The following is a 20,288-nucleotide window of genomic DNA, read 5'->3' as shown; positions in this document are numbered from 1 at the left end:
AATTTCAAAGACTCCTGGGAAATGCTGGCCACAACTAAGCTCAGTAAAACAAATTTACTACACCAGATAGAATGAGCTGCAGTGGTTACGGAGAACAGTGAATGCAATTCTATAAAGTAAACCAGTCTTGCTTGTTCTGAAGTGTCAGCAAACCTAAAATCAATCATTCGTTCTGTGACATTTTTGCTACATTTCTTGGATTTAACCTTTTACTGATATAAAATATATATGCAGAAAACAGCTCATTCTCCATCTGGATAATGATTCCCCCCCACCTTCCTAACAACCCTCGGTTGGTGCAAATTGTAACACCTGTATAATGGATTGATGGAATCCATAATTACCTCATCAAGTTTGTAAAAAAGAAGTGTAAAATTGTACGAGAGTTCATAGAATACTTGCTTGCCAAATAATTTTGATCTGTTGAACATTTTGAGACCCAGTTGTAAAATCTAAACATGTAAAATGTTAACATTTGTATAAAAATATTGTTTAGGCCTTAGTTTCAGTACGTATAGCAGTCATACAATCTTACCCTGTGAAAATGAAGAATTGCTTTTCCTTGATGGTGCAAATTGGAGAAGAGGCTGTGAGGGGAACATTTTTTCTGTGGAAAAATAATCAGTGGTACTGCAGAGCTAATTTACGGAAGGATTAGTCACTGTCCTCATGTGCAAAATTCTACCAGCAGAGAAACAGGATGTAGCTCAAATCACACCTCTGATTTTGGTGAAGGTTGCATGCTACTTAGCTTCTCCAGTTCAGGACACTGCAAGGACAATAAAAGAGTGAGAAGGCTACCTACCTTGCGCTTGGGTTTGTAAATAGCCAACACTTGCTCCCCCATATTGGGTATAAACTGTGAACACTGTTCCAAGAAATGAACGTCTCTCATTTAAATGTATTTATAATTGTGCTGTATATGGCCTTCCCTCTAGAACAGAGTTGAGAACCTGTGACTCGCTGGACTCTCAATTCACATCTTCCTTGACTATTGGCCCTGCTGGCCAGGGCTGATGAATGCTGGGAGTCCCACAACATCTGAATGGCCACATGTTCCAAGTCCCTTTTCTAGAGCTAGAACTGATTAGCTGTAATACTGAGAATTTGTTCGTACACCCCTCTCCTTGCATGCACTCCGCAGCATGGGAGGCTGTAAATTATTAGCAAAGAAGACAGAATGTCACATGGCACTTAAAAAAACTAATTTATTGCAACTTGAGCTTGCATAAGCCCTGGGCTTACTTCATCAGATGCGGTTATCAAGTTACTAGAATTCTTGTGTGTAGCGTATAGTCAGACTGCACACTTCCTGGCCTGAGCATCACCACCTTCCTTGAACTTGTGGTTTTCTTATCCAAAGCCATGCCTTCTACTTTTTATACTGTCCTGTAAGCTTGCAGCACATCATGGATGAAGCTGCTTCATCGGTTTTGCTTGTCTTTCCCCAATTTTATGAAAAATTCACACATTTTCAAAGAGGGCCTTCACTGACAATTGTTGGAAATTCTCTCTCCCCCCCCCCCTTGTCCCTTCTCCACCCTTCTTCTGTGCCCATCTACTTTCCACTTTTGCAGAGCCACCAACCAAATATCAAATCTCTCAGCCTGATGTATACTCTATACTTCCGGGAGACTCTTTGATGTTGCACTGTCAACTGAAAGATGCAATCAAGATCACTTGGACTAAAGATGGGGTCCATTTGATGCCCAGCAATCGAACAATCATGACTGGGGAATACTTGCGGATTAAAGATAGTTCGCCCAAAGATTCAGGCCTTTATGCTTGCACTGCTGTTAGGGCTGTAGACAGTGAGACCCTCTACTTCATTATAAATATTACAGGTGAGTTTGCTTTTTTACTACATGCAAATAGCTGTGACCTAAATTTATTATATGCGTATGTATAGCCAGTTTCTGCTCAAGCATTAAAGAGACATTCTGGTCGTATATAATATTCTTTATTTTGCCAGCTTGCTCATACTCTTAGATCATTTCCCCTGTTGCATGGTAAAGTGGGTGGCATTTTTAGCTGTGGTGCCCTGGAATTCGCCCTCTCAGGTGGCTCAATTAGGAGCCAGGGGAAAAAGCTTTTTCTTCTTTCAAGCACATAATATGTGTGTGTGTGTGAGAGAGAGAGAGAGAGAGAGAGAGAGAGATGTGTGTGTGTGTGTGTGCATGCGCGTGCGCACACTATGGACTGCTATATATAAATGCTATGGACTGTTTAGTGAAGTTTTTAATGTTTGATGTGTTATTGTGCTTTTAATATTCTGTTGGGAGCCACCCAGAGTGGCTGGTAAAACCCAGCCAGATGGGCGGGGTAATAATAATAATAATAATAATAATAATAATGTGGAATATCTTATTTGTTGCTTTATGCAATATATATATTTAAATACATTTTCCAAACATTTTCACAATAACCTTCAAATCAAATAATTACATTGTTCCACTAGTTGACTTCCCACCCTCACCTCCATGATGTTTTTACTCATGCTTTTTCTGCTACATTATATCATTATCCATTACAAAAAAGTTTCTCTATTACAGTTATTTTATCACTTTTCTTCCTGCCCATGATTTGACTATAATATTTTCTCCATTCTATTAAAAAATGATTTGACTAGATTTTCCTCCATTCTATTTAAGAAAAATAAATCACAATTTCATTGTCAGTTTTGTCATTTCTGCATAGTCCCATTATTTTCAAAAAGCCACCCCATGCATTTGTATTAATTAAGCCACCTTGGAGTTAGCTTTGATGAAGGGTGGTAGAATAATGTTTCAATGAAATAATATAAAAGAAGTTTATAGTGATGTCAGTTTAAGAAAACTTCTGCTTGATAGTTCTACCCTCCCACTCTGGTACATACAGCTACAAACTTTATATAGCAGTGATGGGGAACCTTTCTTCAGCTTAAGAGCTGCATTTCCTTCTCCACCACTTGAATGTAACCTAAAATCTGATTCATTGACAAAGAGATATTTTTTTTTAAAAAAACCTTAATTTGGTTCAAATGAGCGGTAATTTATGTGGGCCTATTTAGATGTATACTTGGGACTAGGGCACAGTGTGTATGGATAATTAAGAGAACTGGGTAACCAATGTGGAGACAATACTTGGTTCTACTGCACAGTCATGTTAGAAAATAAAAACACCCATCATTTGAAATTGTTCTCCAAATCTTCTCCATGATCAACTATACCAGAACTCCATTTTTTAAAAAGTATCGAAACCTTCAAAGACACACACACACACACACACACACACAATGTAAACCACATGCACTTTTTCAGGGACAAGTAAATAATCTTTTCTTGTTGTCATTTTTTTGTGTTTAATCTCCAAAGAGAGAAAATATCAGCAGCTCTTTAGAATAAGAAACTTTGCTTGGAAACATCTATGGCCATGACCCAACTAGACTATATGTACATGCAGGGATGAACAGTGCACTCAGTTGGAGGTTCCTTAGCAGCAGATACTTCAAAGACGCCTCTGGCTGTGTACACAGTTTTTACCTACACAAACATATAGCTTCAGTGGATCATGGACTATATATATATATATATATATATATATATATATATATATGCCATAAAGTGTGTGATGCTGCTTCTCTTAAAGAAGATCTGTTCCAGATGTGACATAAAAGAAACAACATGAGTCCAGAAAATAGGTGTGTTTGCTTGCAATGTGTAGTAGGTGAACAATGTTAAATTTTTAAACTTCAGATGTTCTTTCATCTGGAGATGATGAAGATGACAACGATGGCTCTGAGGATTTTGTGAATGACAACAACCAAATCAGTAAGTAACTCTCTGACTGCTCAAGGTGCCTGGCAGAATCCATATGGAAATATTTCCCCCACCTAATTTTCTGCACTCTTTTCAAGCACTTTCTTGGCTGTTAAACGCATGAGCAATCTATTAGCTGTAGATTTCAACTGGCTTGTTTCCTCTTTGTTTTTGTGTATTTCTGGTCTTCTGAAACATGGAAATAAACTATTATCATATTCTTGCCTGCTTGTTTATTCTTTCTTCTCTTAGTTGCCATTAACCGTTTAGCAATTCTTCTTTTTTAACTCAACATGTTCTGTACTGACACCTCCTCTTTCTTCATTTCTGGATCAGAGTTGTAATTTCTTGTAAAGACAACTTTCAAGAGATCGTTATGAAATTGAATTGTAATTAATTTTGTAGTGAAAAGAAAAATCTATGCAAAGAGAATGTAATGACCCTTTCCAACTTAAGCTTTCCTAATGATGGTATGGTCTAGTCCCAAAGAATATACTCTACTTGGTTAGCTGTCTAGGCAGACGCTTATATGTTGTTCCTACATTAGTAATATGGGTTGGAAGAATTTAAAACCAAATGCTTCCTTTAGCATTCTATACCTTAATATGTAGTTTTTATTAGGCCTACCAAATATTTAAAACTGGTCTAGTTTTACACATGCAGCAGAAGGAGGCAAGAATGTCTGTAAGGGAAGGCTCGTAGCTCGGTGGGTAGAATAAATGTTTTGCAAATAGAAAGTCTTAAGGTTCAAGGCCCAGCAAGCTCATCGACATGGTAAGAATTCACAAATCCTCCAAAGTACTAGATCAGCATTTGGAGAAATGGTTTGATTCGTCTCTGATCCTAACAGGAGCACCACCCACCCCATCACCACTCACCCACAACAGTGTTGCTGCAATATATTTTGCCCAACATAGTATAAAATACTGTGGATTGAAGCTCAACGTTCAAAAGACCAGCTCAACTGCTCAGCAGCCCCCAACCAAGACATTTTTTGCTGCTTGAAACAAAGGATGAGATCTTTCTGCGCCCTTCATTCCATATATTGAAAGACAGCCGAATCTAATTTCAATCCTGGTATCTTCCACTGCTCTTGACCAGCAGGCAGGCTTAAGGGCTGCAGGGCAGGCTCTGTGTGGCAGCCACAGCCCTCTCCTCTAGCACCTCACCACCACACTCCTTCCCTCATCATCTGCCACATCGAGGCAGCTGCCCCACTCTGCCTAGTGGTACTGCTGGCCCTGAATAGGCAGGGGGTGGAACATCTGCCTAGGTTGATGCTTCTGGAGGTTCTTTCTAAGAAACCAGAGTCCCATAGAGTCAAATGCCTGCTGTGGCTAGAGTATTGAAAATGTTTCGTGGAAAGAAAAGTCAACAAGTGGTTGTAAAGAACCTTGGTTGTGAAGAAGCCTTAACTTGGGGACAATTCATTTCCAGTAAGCCATGGTGTTAAATTATACAAAGTACCCTCTAGCCTGAACATTTAGAACAGGGGTTGCTTACCTGTGACCCTCCAGATGTAGGAGTGCCTCTCCCTGGAACACTGAGCATCAGCAATGCTGGCAGGTGTTGAGGCAAGTTGATGTTCAGCAACACCTGGATGTCCACAGGCTCCCCATCCCTGATTTAGAACCTTTCATCTCCAGATGCTGAATTATTATGAGTTTTCTGGGAGGGGTGAGTATATTTTCGGGTAATGCTAGTGTGGGCTTATGTGATTTGTAGGTGGGCTTATTTTACTTGCAAATTAGAGCCGTGTTTATTCACAGGCGTAGGGTTGTTTATAGCTTTAGGGGCAAGCCCAGCTATGTGTGTGAGCTTTTATATAGGCTTAGATGGCAGTTCTTGTAATGATCAGTGATAACAGGAGTGTTAGATTTATAATGTGAAAAGTAAGGAAAGGCTTTGCAGCTTGTTGCTTTAAGAGGAGACTCTGAACTTCACGTATATGTGTGTGGGTCATTTTCATTTGTCATTTTATGCCATGTTTATTTCTACTGCAACTTTGTGATGGAGACACACACTTATTAATATACGTTGTATATATAAATTCTTACCTCATCTGTGGGCAGATATCCTAACTGAGAAAACAATAGGTTAGATTAAATCCAAGCAGTATACTGAATGTGCTTTATATTACTTCCACCTATTGTTGGAATGTTACTTTTTTACCGTGAGGTGCAAACATAGCAGCAGCAAAAAATGCAGATCTCTGGCCATAAAGCAGAGAACAAAACTGATTAAATAATTTAAATATTTTCTGGATCAAGCTAGTCCATCATGCTGTTAATACGTTAGTGAACCAGATGCTCATGGGAAGCCTGCAAGTAATATTACAATGCAACAAGCTGAATGGGAATGCTTGTTTTAATAATAATAATAATAATAATAATAATAATAATAATAATAATAATAAAATAATACCACTCTTCATCCGATGATCCCAGGGCTATTAACAACAGAGAAATTCAAAACAAGAATACAAAACACAAAAACCTATACCAACACCACTAATTAGTGTTAATTTAAAGGAAGCATTCTTTAAATCAATCTATCACGAAAATATATGCTTTTGGAGGTGTAAGTGGAGCAGATCTGATTCTATGCATATTTTTTGCAGCTGCAGACACACACACAACAAACCCCACTTTGGGGCCACAGTACTGGATATAATACAGGAAATTGCTGAGTACCTATTATCCAGGAACTTGAAAACAATACTCCTGCATATTACAATCAGAAGTATAGTTCTCCAGTTGGTAACAGGCTTATTGACCATTGCTAAACCTTGCATTGCTCAACACTGAAGAAATAAAAACACTCTGGCTGTAACAGACTAATGGGGTGGCATACATACAAACATACAAAAGGAAAGCTTCAAGCAGTAACCAGTAAAGTAGATTGATGGCCCTTGACCATCCAATATTGGAATTAAAAAGCAACAGATAGCACTTCCCCATGAAACTCTTTCTCCTTAATATAGTACTCTATACCATGATGTAAATTTCCCCCTCCCACTTCATTTCCACACTTTCCAGTTATTATCCTCTTCCATCTCTTATTGTAAAAAGTATAAAAAACATTAATAACCATTAATGTTACAGTATTATGTAGCTGCCAATGTAATGGATCCCGAAAGATCCAAGACTACAGAGAGGTTAATAGGGGTTTATGTAACACCTGGCCTAAAGGCACCTTTGTATGGTCCTTAAATGCTGATGGTGAATACAGAGTAATAAATAAATAGACCCAAGATTGGCTGTGTTTCATCGATCTGCAACCTAATAGCAATAATGAAACTATCAGAAAATGCTATCGAAACAGTGCAGCATACAAAATGTTTCAGATCATATTAGTAATATGTACAATGAACCAGAGAGGGAGTCTCACCCTGAGAGACGTTGCTTTGCCCAGGGCCAGTTAATGTGCTTCCTACTCTGCTTGTTCTCAGATTTATAATCATTATGGTGGTGGGAAATGACGAGAAACCAAGATGGCAGTGTGATGGAAAGGCCCAGTAACTAGAAATCGGGTAACCATTGTGCTCTTGCCAAAGTGCTTGTCACTGATAACGGAGTTCACAGCACTGAAAGAATCATTGCATCTGCTGGGTTCTTGTGATTATAGCAGCGCCGGCTGACTCCTGTGCTCTTTAGCACCAATCTTGTTCATGTGCCGTTTGGATTAACTTTATCAGGAATTTGGGATTTGTTCCAGCAGGGTTATTTGTCTGATCAAAAGAAACTGCTTTGTGGAACGTGCTAGCGCTAGAGCAAAAAAAGAAAAATGTACTCATGTATCGGTACTTAATAACATTCATGTTAGATGAACCCCCTTTTTTGTTGTGATCCTCGACTTAACTGCTTTATTTCCACATTCCCCAGTAGTGTTGTTGCAATTTTGTATCTAACAAATCATTTTAATGGCCCTTTCTCCTATGTATCTTTTGGAATAATTAAAATTTTCTTGGTTGTGCAGTTTAATTTTAAATATTTATAATATTCCTGGTGTTATGCTTGCAACTGCATGTTCCATTGATTTTTCCACTTAATTAATTTTTAAAGCTTCAGGCTAAAATGAAATTGTCAAGTATCATTTCTAGAATAATTTTAATGCTTAAATTTGAATATTTTCTTTCAGTGAGGAGGCTTGTTAAGGACTCTGTTGCTGTATTCTTCTCCAGCTGTATTTTTATTTTGGTTTGTTGGGGGAAGTGGAGTGGAGGAATTCTATGTGTGCTGATTTCAAGAACTGCCATAAACGTTTGACGAACGGAAGGGTTTGTTTGTTATGGAGCGGTAGCTTGTAATAAAGGAAATGAATAAAGGCTGAGAGAGGAATGGTTATGTTTCTGGACCCCTCTGGTCCTAAAAATGTCCATAGTAAATGGATTTATTTCAGGAAGGATCTGTTGTAAAATAATTAAAAGTCCTTACCGTTAAATAGATTTCCATCCTTAATTTTTAAACAGGTAAATGAGTGAACTGAATTAAGCACAGTCATCATGTAACTGTGCAGTTAATCAGATTTCTTGTTATCTGCAGTAGAGGGCTCAGGTCACTACTGTACAGCAGGATAATTATGGATAGATACTGAAAACCTATTGTAGTAAATTCAGCTAAGCCAATGCAGTTCTTATGCTTTCAGATTTGTTTTCAGTTTTGTTAGTAATGATTCTGCTTTTGTGGGGAGAGGGCTTAGCTATGGTGTCCCTTTAAAAGCATTTATTTACCTTTGAAAATTCAGTCTTCTGCAGTTCATCACTGATTTGTTGACATTCAGTAACATCATTTTTTTGTCAAAACGTAACTTACCAGTGGGTGTCTTGTAGTGTCTATTGGCCAACAGAGATGTCCAGATGCCACATGTTATATAATGAGGCTCCACCCAATGAGCTGGGGCTCATGACTATGAGAAAGAGAAGGCCTTTTCAGTGGTGGTGCCACAGTTGTAGAGACTCTCCTGGCTCCCACATTGTGATCCCTTTAGTGCCAGCTGAAGTCCTTGTTTATTTTTACAGGCTTTTAATCATAAAACCATTTATGATCTTTGCTTATTCTTGGAGTTTAAAGATGTATCAGATCTGTGAGTTCTGTTTATCTTATTTTCTGCTGTATTGCATTTTATGGTTTTAAGACAGGATTGGAGAACCTGTGGCTCTCCAGACGTCATTGGACTCTGAATCCCATCAGCTCCAGCCAGCATGGCCAATGGCCAAGGATGATGGAAGTTGTAGTCCAAAAACATCGAGAGGGGGGCACAGGTTTACTAGTCATTTCTAAACAGCTTGTTTTGTATTTATTTTATTTTTTCTTGGAGACTACTGAGAGGATTTATGCTATTGGGGATAAACAAATATATTATGTAACGTTTGTTTTCTTCATAGTATTGGATTGGCTGCATAAACCCACATAATATTATTAATAGGCATCATTACTGAACTCTGGGTGTCAAAGGAGCTATGGGGGGGGCAAGATTTTTTAGGGTACTGCTTTGGAAAAAGTCTGCACTCAGAAACTCCAATTTCAAAATGAAAATAAAACATTGCTAAAGTTGGGGATGGTAATTTTGTTGGTTCTTAGCTAGGTGTTCTAATCCACCCGTTACAAGAATCTTCCTTGTTTGTTCCCGTGATTTTATACCTAGGCTGATTTTTCCTGGTATGTAAGATCAGTAAACACGGAACAGAGTTGATCACTTGGCATGGATTGGTACAAATATCTGGAACAGGCACATCTGTCTTCATGCCATCGTTATCTGTATTAACCAAATCTATATATAACTTTCACAAAACCTTTTGGACAGGAGAGGTTAGAAATAGTGTTCCTTTTCTATTGAAGTTAGTACATTGGTTTTTGTTTTGTTTTTTTGGTGTGTGTTTTTGGAGAGGGAACATCAGGAATATTCCCCTGGGTGTGGAATAGCTTTTGAGTAGCTAGTCAGAGTGAGTGTCTGTTTTCCCTAGAATTAAACCATGGTGTTTTAACAAGCACTCTGGTCAGAGATTTGTTTGCTTCCCATCCAAACTCTGACATAGAATTTCATACCATGTTGTACTGCAAGATGGGAGTTCAGCAGCAGAGAGAGGACCTTGTTTTGCTGTTGGGTTGGGGAAAATGCCAGATCCTTGTATGAAACAATTCCAGTGATTTTGTTCGTTACCATAGTTGTTCTCTCCTTTTTTAAAACAGCAGTTCTAAACACACACTGACACACATGTTATCTGAAAGGCAGTCATTGATTATTATAGTCCAAGCCAAAGGAAAATAAGGCCAGCTTTTCAAATGAAGGCTCTGATTCTCTCTCACACAGTCAAAGTTTCAAACATTTTGCATTTTAGTACAATTTTTATTTCTGCATTTTAAAATGGTTACCTCAAGCCTAAAGGCTATGGCAAGATGACAGGTGTCATTTTATTTTTATAGCTCTCTCTTTCTTGAAATAACTTTTCCTTACTTGCTGTAAGGCATGAATCGCCAGCAATAACTCTAGCTGAAGCAGGGTAGATCTTTGTCTTTAGGTACACACTGAAATTTCTAAGGTACTTGAGTGTCTTGTTTGCTTTGCCAAAGGCGACATAAATCAACAACGTAGAACTTCAGTGCTCCCCTTAAAGTATGTTGTGTCATACTGGAAATCATGCAAATGACAAGTGATTACATTCTTCTTCTTCTCTCTCTCTTTCTTTCTTTCATTTTTGGAAACAGAAGGACCTAAATGGACACAAACTGATAAAATGGAAAAGCGGTTACATGCAGTTCCAGCAGCTAACACTGTCAAGTTCCGTTGTCCAGCTACAGGAAACCCCCTACCAACCATGAGGTGGCTAAAAAATGGCAAAGAATTTAAGCAAGAGCATCGCATTGGTGGATACAAGGTAAGACACATCTTCCTTCCTCCACATGCCAATTGGAGTTGATGTATTATACATAGGAATGCCAATAAGATTTAGATGCAGCATGCTGTACAGACTTCCCTTATATCATGCTCATAACAGCCATGTAAAGCAATATGTAGAGCAGTCGTGAGAACCTGTGGCAGCCCATATGTTGTTGGACTACAACTCCCATCTGCCCCAGTCAGCATGGCCAATGCTTGGGAGTGGCGGCATTTGTAGTCTAATCAATGTCTGGAGGGCCACATGTTCCCCGTGGCTGTTGCAGAGGTATCACAGGATGTGGCTATTCTGTAGGAAAGTTATATTTCCATGTCATGTGACCTGGTTTACGTCAGTAGTTTATTTTCTCCAACCTATTCCCTATGTGAGTAACATGTGAATAGGGCTTTTTGGAGGGATGGGGAGCCTGAAACTTCAGTCAGTATGGAGAATACAGAGCTAGGTGGACCAGTGGTCTGGCTTTGTACAATGTGGGTTCCTATGTTCCTATTCACTGTGTTTATAATTAAACTCAGATTTGAAGCTCTGATATGCCCAGAAACCTGCCTCTGCTGGACAATGCTGGCCCTAACTATAGTAAATTTCTGTAGAGTTTTGAGTAAATGGTAAAAGCACATGCAGTACCTTTAAAGGAGTCTGGTTCTGGCTCTCTTCATCTTCCCTAGAGCTTTTTTCCTTTTTCTTATTTTCTGTTTGTAAGGTCAAGTTATCAAAAGATCAGACATTGTGAATAGAGCTCTTACTGAGTAAAGGGTTAGTGGTGAAACAACAAGGGGGAAAAACACTTTACGAAAAACCTTGTTTGTAGAAGTGTTCTTAACAGTATGTGCTTTTGTTCTACGACAGCCTAGAATATTCCAACTTGCAGACATATAGTAAAACAAAGCAAAACAAAAATCTTATGGCTTGGTGACTGCACACTTAATGAGCAGGAAGACTATTTTTATTGATTTTATGGTCTGTGAAATAGATGCAGAAAGCAGTGTTTTGAGGGCAAGTAATTGCAATTACTTAAAATGGTTTGCTTGAATTGAAAGTAGCATCGGATTAGTTGTTTCCATTCAAACTGTGAGTTACTGATTAGAAAGGACATCTAGAGAGGTTAGCTAGAGTGCCAAGTTAGAGTTAATATTAAACCTTTTAGGTACCTACTGGGGTCAGGGAGGGGAAAAACACTAGGATTTGATAATTTTGCTTTTATTTGGTTATTTAAGCTGACATGTGGATGATCTTTATGTATGTAAAAACAAAACAAACACTTCCACAAAATAACCCTCATCAACTACGAAAAACAAAAACCCTCACACGAAAAGAGCCATCATTAAAGAAACCTTTACTGTGAATAAAATATGCACAAAATCTAGTTGGACTTTTATGTACACCATTAGGCATGTTGAACTCTCCAAAAAAACACTGTCCCCTGCTTGTGGCAGCTCAGCCAATGGGAAAAGGGTAAGTAGCAGGAAGCTCTCTGTATGCTGGGCACCATGCATGATAGGGTGAGAAGCATACAAAGTGCAAATGCTTCCTGCCTTTTGTATTTTGCAAAACTGGCAATTAGTGATAGAAGTGGGACTTGCTACAAAATGGTGCAGGTGCGCTCATGAGGGTGTAATTTTGATAATGTACCTACAAATATCATAGCAGCTTTGTAGACCTGGAGAGGGAGCTTCAAATTGAGCCATGAAGCTCAAGCTCTCATAAGTATGGATGCAGTTTGTATATGCAAAAAAGAAGAAAGTGGCCTGGAAAATAAAAAAAAGGGACCAATCATGTCTAACTGGCCTAATCAGAGGAAACCAGGTGCGCTTCGAGATGAAATTATAATGGGGCAGATGAAGGCTTAGCTGTGGCAGCTACATGGGTCTCAGGGGATGCCAAGGTGCCCTCAAGGATGGTTGGTGAGGGCTATAGCATTAATACCCCTTAATGGCCTGTAAGGACTTTCATAAAGCATCCAGTTAAGTGGTTTTTCATTATATGAATTCTGCAAATATGAATTCATATATTTGTTCAAGGGCTCAAATGCCTAACTTCAGTTTGTAAATCTACAATGGCCAATTTGTTCCAGCCCTTTACTGCTCTCCATGGTTTTCTTACCAGGATAGGTTATAAGTTTTACCACAATGTGTGAATAACCTCTGAAAATATGCCCTCTGCAAATGCTAAAGAAGACAGGCTTTAAAATCTTTTATTTTTTTCCTTTCTAGCCAGATTTCCTATAGAAAGTGTCAGTTTTTCCAGAGATGGAGGCATGCTAATGTTCCAGATGAACATTAATTAATGAAGTAGACTTTTCTAACTACATTTGCTTACCTCATAAAATATAAAGGTGCACCTGGCAACACCTCCTTGCTTTTCGTAATACCAAAACGCATAAATGAATTGGCTACCATTCAATGTTACACACTTGTCTTGGGGATGATAGAGTGAAATGAAGCCAATTAAGAAAGTCAGTCTAGTCTTGGAGCACAAGAGAAACTTTGTTCCAATCCTAATGAGTGTTCTGCCTTTTAGGGGAAAAAGGTGTGCAGCTGTTTGTTTCAAAGAATAACAAACACATAAAACTGTAAGCTGATGTTCACTGATTAGAGTCACTTAGCCTACTTCTAAAATGGAGGGCACTTGGAAAGCAGTCTGAACAGCAGATGCTCCCACTCCCTGCAATATTGCAAGGGGGGAAATCCCACTTGGCTTGCCCAAGAAGAGTAGTGCTCTTTGGATTGTGGCCTTTCACTAGCAGAAAGTCGCAGGCTTATGCAATTCTTTGACTTGGGTCACCACTGTAGAGCATTTCCAGATTCAAGATTTTGGTAGGAAGGCAATGGACCTCCAAAATAGCTTTTCTAATGCCAGAATGGTCTAGGACAAACAACCGCTAAAGAGCTAAAATAATAAAAAATAAGCCTCCAGACTTTACCTAGAGTCTTTAACTGGGTTGGTTTGCAGGTGTGAAACTGACAAGGGGCTACTTCAGAGGTTGCCAGTTCATCTTGGCAGCAAGCCCCACCAGAAGAAGGTAGCTATTGGAGGAGGTTGTCGGCTGGTCTTGTCATCAAGGTGAACATGCAAGCAGTTTCTCCAGAATTTGCCTTGAGAATGTCTCACCTTGATCAAGAGAGCACAGCCCCAGAAATTATAAAAAAATAGAAATTGAGCAACTTTGCTTCCCCTGCCAACACATACATGGTAGTGGGAGAGAGCTTAACTACTCCAGTGGGCAGTGACAAGCTGGGATTTGTGATGTTCACACAACCACATTCCACACAACAATCTCAATAGAACTGAATGTCATACCTGGGATAAGGACAACACATTTCAGTAGCAAAAGACTGGAGTAAATGTTGAGAAAATGTGACACCTCCTTACCAGAAGCACACCCTTGAAGGGTCCGTGTGTGAATTGTCTGCCATAAATTAGAAGCAGGGGTATATTTGTTTGCTTTATGCAAAGTGTGTGTGGGGGTTAGATAATATATTTACCAAATTTAATGAGTACAGTCCACAGACACCCATTAGGTGTAGCAAAAGGTTCTCCTGTTTCTCACTGCACTTCAATCATTTTAAATGGTCATTTTTGTGAGCCTTTAAATGTGCAAATACAGCCTCTTCAGTTGTCACTGGACTCTCACCAACCCCAGCCAAGTAGCTAGCCAGGGTTTATAGGAGTTGTAGTTCAACAGCACCTGGAGATACCCTGGAGATAGCATCTGTAGATACCCTGGCTGGGGAAGCCTAAACTACAGAGCCCCCAAATGGCATGCTTAAAGTTCCATGAGTTTCCCCACCCCCATAATTATTACATGAGACCAATGGGTTTCATGGTTACCATTCCTTTCTCTTAAACTCTTCTGACCTCCATGGGTTGCTGTAGCAGAATAATAATAATAATAACTGGATAGGTCTGCTGTTTATTAGGCTGCATTGATCAGAACCAGTTATTTCAGGGAATCACTGTGAAGTCAATGGTTTTGCTTTAGCAGAATTCTGAAGTTGGGGGCGGGGGAAGACCCCTTGGTATTGGCTAATCTGTGCTTTAGGTTTCTCATGCTATCTCTCTGTATGGATAGGCATTAAAAAAAGTTGAACCGTTGAGCTGCATTCAGCAAAACATGCCAAAGGATTAGGTTTTTGTAAATCAGATTTGTAGGAAATGGCTCTGATTTTATAGGTATAATATTTCCAACAGACATATTCATAATCCAGATCACCACTAGAAGATAGAAGACATTTTGTGTTACAGTGGAATATTGATATCTGCAACTGCAGTTGACCTCACATACACAGACTTTTGCATTATTGGGGAATGGAAATACAGCTTCTTTTTCTGACATAGTGAACTAGACGAAGGAAAACATGACATTCCTTATGGCTCCTTGGCTCATCTTAGGGCTTATCCACACTGCTGTTTGCCCAACACTTTCCCCTGGGGAAACCCGATCTTTCGCACTGAATCAGAACAACAAGCAAGTAGGTTTTCTGTAGATTGCAGTTTGTTCCAGTTTAGCACTAAGGAGCAGGTTTTCAACGGGCAAAGGCATAACCGCTTGGATCCATTCCCAGAAGACTCAAATCAAGTGAATAACTGCTGAGACCTTTGCTTTCTAGGCACTGGACAAGCGGAAGAGTATGGACAAGCCCTTTGTTATCATTTTCCTTCTTGAACAGAAAGTGTGATACCCTTTAAAATAAACAACAACAAAAAAAACACCTGCCCATGACTGTGTGTTTAGCAGTTTGTCCTTTTGTTCGATGAATGTACCATTTCATTTTTTTATTCAGGATTGAGGTGTACAAATGATGCCAGTTCTCTAGGAAACTATAACTCAGAAGTTGATTCCTCTGTTGTGAGTGACTCTGTTTTTCAAACATTTGGAAACACTTGGGTTTTCCAAGATACGCAGAGGTCATATTTCAAAGAGCTGTTGGCTTCTTGTGTCTTTTCCAAGCTGAGTGTGGTTCTTCCGACTACCATCCCCATCTCCTCCTCACACACATGGCTGTGGGTCTTTGGAAGAATTCCTGTATAATCTCCCCCTCCCCAAATGGGGAGCCTGTGTGGACCGTAGCAAGATAGTGCATGCCAATAAGATTGAACAAGGCTCTTTACTTTCTTTTTCACCTCCCAGAAAGTAAATCGAGTCCTATCAGTTTTTACGCCTTTAAGTATTAAAAGGGGTGTTTGTTTCCACAGCTGTGTTTTGATAAGCTACGTTTACCACAGCCCTTTTTACACACCGTAGCTCAGCTTGGGTAAATATATGATAGTTTTCAATATATGGATGCAAATGTATAGGAGCCACGTAACCATTTGCCTTGTTTTGTGGAGATTGTGCAGAGTGCTGCACTTCATTCCTTTCTTTGCGGCTCAATTCATGATTTCAGTTTCTGATAACAGAACAGAAATCCATTGTGATTCAGAGGAGTTAAGAGGTATACAAAATGTTGCCATCCTATGATCATTTTTTATTATGAAAACACAAGAAGAGAATCAAAGAACTGTGGAGTAGGAAGGGACCACAAAGGTCATCTAGTCCAACCTCCTACAATGCAGATATCTTTCACCCAACATGGGGCTCGAACCCACAACCCTGAGATTAAGAGTCTCATGCTCTGCCAACTGAGCTATTCCCACTGTGTACAGAAATAATTAATACTAAGTGGTGGAGGGAGAGATTACCCTGCATCCCATTGAACTCACTGAAACGTATCCTGGCAAATAGAAGGGGAAGAAATGGAGGCAGTGAGATATTTTGCTTTCTTGGGTTCCATGATCACTGCAGATGGTGACAGCAGTCATGAAATTAAAAGATGCCTGCTTCTTGGGAGGAAAGCGATGACAAACCTAGACAGCATTTTAAAAAGCAGAGAAATAATCTTGCCGACAAAGCTCCATATAGTTAAAGCTATGGTTTTCCCAGTAGTGATGTATGGAAGTGAGAGCTGGACCATAAAGAAGGCTGATTGCCGAAGAATTGATGCTTTTGAATTATGGTGCTGGGGGAGACTGTTGAGAGTCCCATGGACTGCAAGAAGATCAAACGTATCCATTCTGAAGGAAATCAGCCCTGAGGGCTCACTGGAAGGACAGATCGTGAAGCTGAGGCTCCAATACTTTGGCAACCTCATGAGAAGAGAAGACTCCCTGGAAAAGACCCTGATGTTGGGAAAGATGGAGGGCACAAGGAGAAGGGGACGACAGAGGATAAGATGGTTGGATAGTGTTTTCAAAGCTCCCAACATGAGTTTGACCAAGCTGCGGGAGGCAGTGGAAGACAGGAGTGCCTGGCATGCTCTGGTCAATGGAGTCACAAAGAGTCGGACATGACTAAACAACAAGAAGTGGTGGAGGGAGACGTGGACAGGATCAGGCTGTGAATATCTCTTTGTATAGGTTGGATGTGTCAGCACTATCCTGTGTCTATTCCATCCCAGAGATCAAAACGCAGTTACTTCTTCTCTGTCACAGAGAGAAGGTTATTGACTCTCTTCCTCATTTGCATGCGTGGAGGAACTCGTGGAGATTTCACCATGACTATGGGGACTATGGTACCAAACTGGAAAAGGAAATGCCATGGATACCTCCATACTGGCATCATAAATTGGCTCCCACTGTTGTTTCTATATGCTGTAACAGAGGAAGATCTCAGAACAAGTCAGCTGAAGACAGGTGGGATTCAGAGCAACTGATCACTGCTTAAAAACCTGTTCACGTACTAGATCAGCAAGGCAAGTGAAAGGTGGCAGCTTGCATGTGACAGCCTATTTTCCTAACTATGTCACTGCATTTAAAAAAAACTTACTTTGGAGGCTCAAAGCTCTCGAAACATATGATCAGCAAAATCTATAGCTATAGCCACTGGCCTGGATCCTTAAAAAAGCTAACTAACAAACAAAAACCCATCTAACAAAATGGAGTACAAAAGTTCTAGTGTATATTGACCTTTTTCGTTCTTTTTTTTTTTAATAAGGAATCTAAATAACATGAAATGCACTCATCTAGAAGCATTCTGATTGGCTGTTACTATCCAGTAGTTGGGTCATGAGTTTTCCCCGAGACAAGTAAGATACAATAAATCTAGGAGGAGATATCAAAAGACTCTGTTTCAAATGCAGAACTCATTGTAACAGTTGGCAGCGAAGATATTGTCTTCAAGTTGGGGGATGCGGAATCCATTAGCTGAGGTTTCTAGTTCTCGAACAACCTTGCTCAGTGAATTGTCATTTTTAGCCCTCAGAAGGATGGTGTTCAGAGCTTGTCAAAACCTGCTTAGAGAAGCCAGGGTATTTTTTTTCCTACCCTTGCTTCTTTTTAATTAGAACAACATTTGTCTGTTATCCCAGTCTGGCAGGCATAGGCCAAATGTCATGCTGCAGAACCATACGAAGGTTGGCTTTGTAAATAGGTTAATTGTGCTGTCACTGCTCATGGTCTTCTTCCCGTCCACTCATGCTCATCACCCAGTCTAAAATTTAAGAGATTCCTCTTATTTCTTTGGAGCCGAGTAGCTTTGCTTTCCTGGTACTTAGTTTTGCTCCAGCACACAGCTTTCTGGGACTATTCTTACTGTATTCCAGCAAGTGGATTCTCAAAGGTTCCTCAGGCGGAACTGGTGCCCCTCGCTGAAGAAGCTTGAATGTCTACCAAGCATAATTGTGCATATTTGATATGGCACTCTCTGAACTTCCATTAGACGGGTTTGGCGAAGGTAGCATGTTGGAGTCCAAAACAGGATGCCTATAAAGCCAGCAGTTGGGTTGTTTATGCAATACTTCAAAGGTCTGTACCGGGATCTTTTTGTTAGTGGTTTTGCATAGTAAACATAACTGAACTCTAGTGACTTCCAAAAGCATAATTTCCATCTTTTTTGGCTGTCTCTTATGTGGAATAACATTCTGTGACAGAACATAGGTTTTCATATTATGGAATGTGCTGAAGCATAAATGGCTTGCCTAATGTAATAATAATAATAATAATAATAATAATAATAATAATAATAATAATTTTTTATTTATACCCCGCCCTCCCCAGCCAAGGCCGGGCTCAGAGCGGCTTACAAGCAATAATAAAAACAAGATGAATGATTACAACTTAAAACAAAAGTAAAGTACAACATTAAAATAATGGAACATTAAAATATTAAAATGTAGCCTCATCGGAGGAGGAGAAGGAAAAGAAAAAAGAAAGAGAGGGAGGGAATCAAATTGGCTCCAAGCCAAAGGCCAGGCGGAACAACTCTGTCTTACAGGCCCTGCGGAAAGAAATCAGATCCTGCACGGCCCTGGTCTCATGAGGCAGAGCGTTCCACCAGGCCGGAGCCAGAGCTGAAAAGGCCCTGGCTCTGGTTGAAGCCAATCTAACTTCCTTAGGGCCTGGGACTACTAGGGTGTTGTTATTTATGGACCTTGAGGCTCTCCGTGGGGCATACCGGGAGAGGCGGTCCCGTAGGTACGAGGGTCCTAATGTAAAGAAGAGGGGACGCGGATGGCACTGTGGGAGAAACCACAGAGCCTAGGGCTTGCCAATCAGAAGGTCGGCGGTTAGAATCCCCGCAATGGGGTGAGCTCCCGTTGCTCGGTCCCTGCTCCTGCCAACCTAGCAGTTCGAAAGCACGTCAGAGTGCAAGTAGATAAATAGGTACCACTCCGGTGGGAAGGTAAATGGTGTTTCCGTGCACTGCTCTGGTTCGCCAGAAGCGGCTTTGTCATGCTGGCTACATGACCCGGAAGCTGTACACCGGCTCTCTCGGCCAATAAAACGAGATGAGCGCAGCAAACCTAGAGTCGGTCACGACTAGACCTAATGGTCAGGGGTCCCTTTACCTTTAATGTAAAGAAGAGGTCGTGCACATGTCTATCTGAGGACTGTTTATTCCACTAGAAAGTCTCAGCTTCAGCCAGTTGTGTTCATACTTTGCATGAGCTAAATCTTCATTGAGTAGTGCAGAAGACTTACAAAATTTTGCTCCTCAGAACTAGTTTCATAAAGAGGAGAGAGGGACTCTAAAAAAAGAAATACGTGCTGTCTACATTAACAGTCTGCCCAGACTTTGTGAACTGATGAGGATTGATTAGCTGGTTAACAGCTTGATTCAGTAATCTCCCAACAGCTAACAGCCTCTTCAGCAAAGAAAAAGATAGATCTTGTTAGGTTTTTGCCTTGTCAACAAGATGAATAACTTCAGCCATTATAAATGTAGTTTCTTGACATGGTGTCATAAACACTTTGTGCAACTAAAGTGATTATTTGGTATGACGTAGGTAGGCTTAAAAGTTGTGGGCTTAAAAGTAGACACAGTATCAATCTCACTTAGAATATTAGATGAATATTGTCAGTGTAGCAGGTTCTCCCCCCAGCCCTACCCACAAACCTGGCAATATCTTCATGTTCATATTATATGCAATGTAACTGATGGTGTTATCTTCCCAAATTAGACACTGGAATGGCTGTAGTCTCAGACAGTCTGCTTTTCATATTTTCAAACCAGATAGGGTAAAGGTTTATGTTGGCTAACTATAAAAAAATTGTGTGTGCGTGCATGTGCGCACCCCCCCCCCTTACAAAAATCAGAACATATGATGGTATTTCTCTTT

The 20,288-nt window shown here is 40.0% G+C and overlaps 1 protein-coding gene across 3 annotated transcripts in view; it reads left to right on the top strand.

Moving 5' to 3' along the window:
- The window catches only part of FGFR2 (fibroblast growth factor receptor 2), a 113,929-nt gene that overhangs the window by 29,444 nt on the left and 64,197 nt on the right, over positions 1–20,288 (top strand). For 2 of the 3 annotated variants that reach the window (XM_083439618.1, XM_083439619.1), the window contains exons 3-5: positions 1,578–1,844; positions 3,735–3,809; positions 10,505–10,674. In XM_083439618.1, coding sequence (XP_083295744.1) covers positions 1,578–1,844; positions 3,735–3,809; positions 10,505–10,674 — 512 coding nt within the window. The remainder of the gene's footprint in view (positions 1–1,577; positions 1,845–3,734; positions 3,810–10,504; positions 10,675–20,288) is intronic. The other variant, XM_083439620.1, reaches the window with a different exon arrangement.

The sequence above is a fragment of the Podarcis tiliguerta genome, assembly GCF_965153285.1.
Source record: "Podarcis tiliguerta genome assembly, chromosome: 5".
Classification (NCBI taxonomy): domain Eukaryota; kingdom Metazoa; phylum Chordata; class Lepidosauria; order Squamata; family Lacertidae; genus Podarcis; species Podarcis tiliguerta.
This window is presented reverse-complemented; position numbering and strand designations above follow the sequence as displayed.